Below are 8,061 nucleotides of genomic sequence, written 5' to 3' on the forward strand. Positions count from 1 at the left end.
GATGGTGACTGCAGCCATGAAAGTAAAAGAGCGTGCTCCTTGGAAGGAAAGCTATGACAAACATAGCCAGTGTATTTAAAAGAGTGAAACTTTTTATTCTTTACTGAGAATAGGGTTTGCAGAGCACCAAACACAGTTCACCAGCATCGCTGGGCAGGAGTGCCCTAGTGTGAGCTAGTGTGTGTTAAGAGCGGCCTGATTGATTCCTGAACCAGTCCAAGCAGTTACACTGCTGGAGCCAGGCCAATCCTGTCATTTCCTCGATCATAAACAGAGAAATACAGCCTCAGGAAGACGTCACCCAGGATCCAGGTCTCTGTAGATGTACTCACTCTGTTCTCTTTAAAGGTGCCAAAGCAGTGGCCTTGAGAATCCTGGGGGAGTCAGAGACACACACCAGTCAGCCTGAGCCCTTACCTGCTGCTGCTGCTGCTGCTAAGTCACTTCAGTCATGTCCAAATCTGTGTGACCCCATAGATGGCAGCCCATCAGGCTCCCCCGTCCCTGGGATTCTCCAGGCAAGAACACTGGAGTGGGTTGCCATTTCCTTCTTCAATGTATGAAAATGAAAAGTGAAAGTGAAGTCACTCAGTTGTGTCCAATTCTTCGAGACCCCATGGACTGCAGCCTACCAGGCTCCTCCATCCATGGGATTTTCCAGGCAAGAGGACTGGAGTGGGGTGCCATTGCCTTCTCTGGAGCCCTTACCTGCAGCTGCAGTCAATATCCAGACTCAGCACACTTTTTGGTTTTATTTCCCTCTTTTGGTAAGTATCAGGTGGTTTTCTCAGCAGCTGCAGATGTGAGGGTTCATTCAAAAATGAAAAAGGCAAAGATATGTGGTTGCCATATGGCAGGAGAGTTGGGGAGGGGAGGATAGGGAATTTGGGATTATCAGAAGCAAAGCAATATACCGAGGACTGATAAAAAACAAAGTCCTAGTGTATAGCACAAGGAACTATATTCAATATTCATTGATGAATTGTAATGAAAAGAATAAGAAAAAGAATATTTTTGTATGTTTGTAACTGAGTCATTTTGCTGTGCAACAGAACTTAATGCAACACTGAAGATCAGCCATACTTCAATACGTTTTTTTAGAAAAGAAGAAGAGTGTCCCATAGTTCTCCTCACACTTTGTTTCTTTCCTCTGACTCCTGCTCCTTGCTTCGCTGCAGAGAATACCTGTTTTTCTCCTGCATCCGCACAACCTATTTTTTTTTAAAGCTTCTAATTTTGTTTTGGAGTATAGCCAATTAACAATATTATGAATTTCAGGTGGACTGTAAAGGGACTCAGTCATATGTATCCATGTATCCTTGTCCCAAAGACACCCCCCACCTCCATCCAGGCTGCCACATAACTTTAGCAGAGTTCCCTGTACTCCTCAGGAGCTTGTTGTTGGTTAGCCATCTTAGATACATTAATAGTAGTACACACAACAGATTCTTTAAGACTTTGCTCAGGCCCTCTGGGGAGATTCCTTGGACCCACACTCACCCTCTTTGGCCACTCCAGGCTAGGTTGGGTGACTTACTCTGGTGCTCCACCCCCACCGGTTGGTCCGTAGCCCTCATCACCACTAATCTGTCCCCAGTGCCCCTTTAAGAGCACCTTGGGATGCCATTTTCATGGAATTTAGTGTAAATTAGCCTAGACGAAAGCAGGTCTCCTTATGGCTCCATGAACTGCGGGGTTAGAATTGCTGAAATTCCCTCTCTTCCTCAAAGCCTTCTTTGAGCCCATCAGCCTGATCTGAACTCCCACTGGGAGCTGACATGAAGCCTCCACCCTGTGCCAGGGCTGAGCAGTCACTGTGCACCCTTTATTCACCTTAGCATCCAACTTCCCCACAGAGAGGACTGATACCCCAACTCCCAGAGGGGGAACTGGGCTTAGCAAGGGCAAGTTGCAGCCAAGAACTATGGTAACCAAGAACTTATCATTCAAACCAGGAAAACTTTGAGAAGTGAAGGGAGACAGTTACTTTATGGTGGGACAGCACACTGAGACTGTCCCTAGCCATTCTTCTTGTCACATGGCATATTTCATGGAATGCTAAAGCTGACTTTTTGTGTTCATGTATCTGAGGGCTCTGATTGATTGAAGCTCTCTGAGGACTGAGGATCTTAGTGTTCCCCTCTCCTTGTGACTCCCACCATGCCAGCATTGGGTGGTGTCTCCACATTTATTTCAGGATGATCAGTGTTCCAGACTGCCCTTTACTCTCAAGTGGTTGGTCTTGTGGAAGGCTTTGGCCCAGTCACAGGGGCTCAGCAGCATCTGCAATGGTGTGACATGGTCTGCAGAGGGCAGCCTCCTCCCAGCAGCAGCAAAAGGTTCCTGCAAGTTCCTATTTGAGAACCAACCCTCAGGGTTCTCCCCTCACTTTGAGGATGTAAGCTTGAGCTGGCATTGGGTAGTTGATGCCATTGATGGTGAAGAGAATTGAGGGTAGGGTATTGATGGCAAAACATGAAACGTAGTGCTGTTAGAGAGAGAAGGAGAGAGGTTGGCCCTGGAGATCCTTGTTGTGTGGGGAGACTGGGAGTGACCCTGTGGTATGACCCCTCACTTCGGAACCCTGTGGCCTGGTGTGATTAGCTTCTGGATGTTATTTACCAGTCTTGTTGGGCCAACGGTCACTGGTGTCCCAGTGTCCATAATGACATGACATCCACGAGAACAAGCAATAACCTTTCTTTTCATGGAGATGCTGGGACATCAGGACAAAGCAGGTGTCAAGGTTTATCTGAATGTCCCCAGAGCTGCCCCTTCCCCGAGTATTTCCTGAACAGCCCTTCATCTCTTGCCCTGACTCTCTTCCTTTGCTCTGGACATGACACCTTCCTTGACATCCTTGAATGCAGTACTTGACTACACCAGGCTCTTTTGTACCTTGACACAAGTTGGTCTTCCTTTATAAAAGACCCTCCTCCCCTTTGACTAGCTAACTTCTCATCTTCCAGATTCCAGCTTAACTGTCATGGTTTCAGGAAAGTCTTTCCCATGGTATATATCAGTCTCTTGTCTTGGTCACTTTCTGTAGACCCTTCCTCATGTCTAGTATGTACCAAAGTGACAATTCACTATGTGTGTGAGTCATTTCTTTACATCTGCCTTCTTATGTAAGGGGAAGTTTTGTTCTCATCACGTCCCTAAAATGCCTGGCACACAGTGGATGAACGATGTTAGTCTGTTGAATGAGTGAATGAAGACTGTGAAAATAATGAATAAGGACCATCCAGAGAACTGTATCCAGTGTCGAACAAAAACAGGTCAAATGCACAGTGAACATGGAGGTTCCCAGGGGTAACAGATTCTCACAGGGGCAAGGGAGACTGGCTACCCTGGGAGAGGGTGTCTCCCTGCACTGCTCACTCACCCAGCTGAGATACTGAGGCCCTGGCCAGATGATAACTGACTAGCCCAGGGGACCTCCAAAGGACAGGTCAGCATTGTCTGAGGATACTACACAAAATCCCATCCATTATTGCCCCTTGTTCTCATTTCTGGATCCCACCTTCCTGATTCTCTGTTATAACACCTGCTGCACTGTGTGCCCGGGGTAGATAGCTATAGTTATGTGGGGTGTCTTTTATTATGAGTCGCTTTCAGATCTCAATACTGTGGCCAGCCTCTCTCCACTGCTGGCTAGCTTCTCCCTAAGGAGACTAGTTTTCGCCATTTGTTCAGCACTTTCCCTGTTTTTAAACTGACATTGATCTGTAATGAGAACTTACTCTGTCCTGGGTAAACCTGGACAGTTGGTCATCTTATCATAACTCTGTTCAGGCTGAGGAAATTCTCCCTAAACCTTTTTTCACCAGACTGTAGGGTCCTCTAACTGTGCTCCCCACCTCACACTCAGGGGTGCAGTGCTCCCCCAGCTGCACAGGCCTCTCTGGACCCTGTGAAGGACCCTGGTCAAAGCCCTGGTCAGGAGGCCTGGGGTGATTATGGATCCACGGATGGTTTGTGTATCTTTATGTTTGTGTGTTTATTTGTGTGTGTATTCCTATGTGGCTCTTTGTGTGTGCTTGTGTGTCTCTGACTGGCTATGCATGTTTATCTGTGCCTGCATGTGTTTCTATGTGCCTGCTGACATGCTGACATGTGCCCGCTTGTGTGTTTATGTGTGCTTTGTGTCTGTATGTGTCACTGTGGGTGGTGTATATGTCTGTTGACTGTGTGTCTGCGAGTGCATTTCTGTGTGTCTGCCTGTGTCAATGTACACATGTGGGAGCATCACTTGAGGTAGCCCTCAGAGGGAGAGGCTTGCTGGCCCATGTTTATCCGCCAGTAAGCAATTTCGTTCAATGGTACCCAGTTGAGTTCTCCCTGGTAGTAGTCTTTGTCCACACCACCAAACATCACCACACAGCCACTTACCCTGCATCTGTAGAGAGAATAAAGATGGGGATCCTTGGAGGACAGTAAATAGTACTATTAGGGCTGTGCTTGTCCACCCATCAAGGCCCTAATAAGCTCCCTATTTACAGAAGCAGAGATTGAGCCCAAGAGGGCTTGAGAACCTGGTTGAGGCCAGTAACTGGCTAATGAGTGGACAGAGGTTAGAAGCTGAGTCACCTGGCCGGGCTCCACCCACCCAGGCTTCTGAAGAGACCCTGGACCTCCTGAGACCTGAGTGCTCAGATACACCCTCAGAGGACAGTATGCTGAAGGGTTTTGACCTTCTGCTTGTCCAACTTGTCATTTTTCAGAAAAATCAAGGACTGAAAGCACTAAGAGTGTGGCTTCCGGTCACCCATATTGGCTTCATTGGCCATGACCTGTGCTATCTATAGGGCCTCCCATCAGCTGGGCCCACCGCCTCTGTTATCCCTGTCTTGAAATTTCCAATACTTGGTGAACAATGGCTCCCACACTTTAATTTTTCACTGGCTCCTGAAAATTGGGTAGCTGGTGTTTGGTTCCCAGTGAACTCATAGTGAGGAAGGAAAGATTTCTGCCATCCCTCTTCTTCCTTCCATATCAAATCCATCAGCAAATCCTGTTGTCTTTTCCTCCAACTTGTATGCTGACACCTTCCATTGGTCTTCCCCTTTCCTCACCCCTAGACAAAGCTGCTTCTTTTGAGCCTAGGAGCATGGTTGTGTTCCAATAAAACTTTATTTATAAAAGCCAGTGGTGAAGCCAGGTGAGGGCTGGGGCCATAGTTATCTTGGGTTAGATTATCTCTCAGGATACTTCTGTATCAAGTGTTCGATAATTTTTGTGCAATGGAAAGCATCTTACAGCTAATTTGGATAGAGGGCTTGTCCAGCTCAGACTTACTTGCTCAAGAAGAAGGCAAAGACAGGCTCAGAAATGGCACCTTGTTTCTTCAGGTTGTCAAAGATGGGGATGGCTCCTATGGCGGACATGTGGGGGTAGTTCAAGCCCAAGAGGCCATCAAAAGGTGTATTATCAAACTTGTTTATCTCCAAGCTTAGGCCAAATGGCTGGTCAGTGCTAACAAGGTCCCCAGTCTGTGGAGAGGAGAGTATTCCCACATAAAGATTTAGGAAGTGGGGCTGGGACTAGGCTGACGTGCATTGCCATTAGATCCTCAGAGAAGAACTGAGGCTAAGCTGTGTCTTTGATGGACCTCAGATGGCTAGACCAAGATGGGAGGGAAATTTGGGTTCCATTTGTGTGGGACTGTGGATTTTAAAACATCTGCCCTAGCCTTCTGTCCAGGTGGGGCAACCAAGAGACTCAGGTCAGGACCCAATGGTGCCCCCTTCAGGACAAAAAGAGTAGAGAGCAGGAGAGCCTTCTATTGGTGACACTATGACTGAAGACAAAAATGGACTGAATTGATTGCAATGTATTTTGGATTCTGCATCTGCCAGGATGGCAGAAGCCAATTACGCAATGTTGCTGGCAGGGTTCTTATGAAATTACCTCCTGGGAAATACACATTGGGGATATGTGTGTCTTTGTGTGAGTGTGTATGAGAGAGAGAGTAAAAGAGGGAGGGCAACTCCGGAGGTAATTTGGGGGAGGCAGGCTGAAGGTTTTATTAGACTCTCAAAGGCCCCTGAAGTGAGAAACCATTTATTAGGCCCCACAACATCTCTGGCTTCCTTCTTTCTCAACTTGGATATCTGAAGTGCTTGACTGCCCCCAGGGTCCCCAGATTAGTTTTATCCTGTCCCCAAACATCTTACAGCAGCTTCAGTCCCGACAAGCCAGTCCACCTCCACCGCATACCACATATGTGACCTCAGCAAGGCCCTTGCTGTCTGCACCTCAGTTTCCTCATCTGTATCATAAGCTTATCAAAGTACCTGCTGCGTGGGTTGTTGCAGGATTAAACAAGTTATTACCATCAAAGTGCCTGGAACAGTCAGAGAATATAAAAGTGCATGCTCTTTTCCCCCTTCTTCTTGCTCCCATCAAAATGAACCTTGAGCTGCTCATGGGCAGTGGAGTTGCAAGTCCACACCTCAAGGCACTCTCTGGGTTAGCTAATCTGGGAGTTTGTGTGTCAACACAGGCGCTGTCTCCCCAGGGACAGGATCCTGTAGGTAAGATGGCCAATATCTATGGGAGTTAGGAAAGGATGGGTTCTGCCAGCTGGTCCTGCATCTGTTTTGTAAGCAGCAGTCACTCCATAGTCAGTCCTGACTCAGCTTCTGTTTCCACATTACCCAAGTGGTGTCATAAGGAAACTTCATTATTCCAGTTTCATAGATGATGTTCAAAGGCTTATGGGTATTCCAATAGGTGGAAGACTCGTGATACTTGAAGGTATTGTGTGTATCTGCAGACACAAGACATGAAGGTCAGACAAGTGCCAAAGGTGGCGGGCAAGTAAAAGATGGGTGGATTGAGAGGTGCTTATACTCACAACAGGATGGACTAGTGCAAAATATGAAGGGCACCCACAAGTCAGATGAGCCTGTATCAAAGATGACCTGAAACTCCTGAGCGGGTGTTCCAATGGTGATGTTACCCACAGAGGACAACTGTGGGGACCAAAAGGGGGTTGGTTAGCGCAGACTTTGCCCCCTTCGATTCCCACACTGCTGCCTCTCTCTGGGTGTCACATGTCTCCTGAGATCACTTTCCAACCACTGTGCAGCTCACAGCCATAGCTCACAGAAATGCCTGCATTTGATTTTTTTTGCTGTACTATGCGGCATATGGGATATTAGTTCTATGATCAGGCTTTGAAACAGTACCTCCTGCATTGGAAGCCCAGAGCTATAAGCACTTGACCCCAGGGAAGTCCTAGTACCTTCATTTGAGGAGCTCTCTAGTCTCCTCTTCAAATTCAGCCTGAGCACCCCCTTCCCCAGAAGGTCCACCTTGATCAACCCCAGCCACTCCCTCTAAACTCAAACCATATCCAATCAACACCACACAGGTGACCCTCTCATTTGACATGTATTTACTCTTTGCCTATTTCTCATGCTAGCCTGGGCATTCTTGAAGACAAATTGAGCCTTTATTTAAAAAAAAATTCTAATAAAAGAAGAGCAGTTTAGTAACTCTACTGAACAATTTTACTACACAACTTACTGCTGTTATCCTTGCATCTGTTGAAGCTGAATTCCTCTGCCTGGGGATTCACAATTGCTTTGCAGTTGGCTTTATCTTTTGACTGGAGATGGCTCACCCTTCATCTGTAACTGAGTGGCTCACTTAGTTCAGAAGGAACAATCTCCCTCAAACTAATGACACATCTTTGACACAGAAATGGTTGTTTACCTGCCACCTGGTAATGCTGGGCCCAGTCACCACAGACCGAGAGTTGAGGATGAGAGTGCCTTCTCCTCTGGAATGGGGTCCTTGTTCCCCAGTGTCCCTGCCTTCTGCAGGAGCCCCAGCCCCAACATCTAACCTGCCACCTCTGGATGAGACCCAGTACTAGGCCCTAGACCACCAGGGAATGCTGTGGACCTCCATCCTCCGAACACACTCACATCCAGGAAGTTCCTCATGGATACAGATGTTATATTTGAATCATAAGTAGAAATCTGGGACAGTCTGTAAGAATGTTACTCCAAGATATTGTTCAGCAAGTTTTTTTTCACTGAGCATTTCTCG

General features: G+C 47.2%; 1 protein-coding gene across 1 annotated transcript; it reads right to left on the reverse strand.

Annotated features, from left to right (window-relative positions):
• Window positions 1-224: 224 nt before the first annotated feature.
• On the reverse strand, window positions 225-7,955 carry LOC139180681 (pregnancy-associated glycoprotein 1-like). Its single transcript, XM_070782797.1, has 8 exons — window positions 7,938-7,955; window positions 6,860-6,977; window positions 6,660-6,772; window positions 5,299-5,492; window positions 4,283-4,399; window positions 2,584-2,716; window positions 2,390-2,488; window positions 225-374 (listed from the first exon to the last, which is right to left on the reverse strand). Exons 1-8 carry the CDS (start codon window positions 7,953-7,955, stop codon window positions 225-227), a joined length of 942 nt encoding a protein of 313 aa, XP_070638898.1.
• Window positions 7,956-8,061: the final 106 nt, after the last annotated feature.

This window comes from Bos indicus, chromosome 29 (genome assembly GCF_029378745.1).
Source record: "Bos indicus isolate NIAB-ARS_2022 breed Sahiwal x Tharparkar chromosome 29, NIAB-ARS_B.indTharparkar_mat_pri_1.0, whole genome shotgun sequence".
Lineage (NCBI taxonomy): Eukaryota > Metazoa > Chordata > Mammalia > Artiodactyla > Bovidae > Bos > Bos indicus.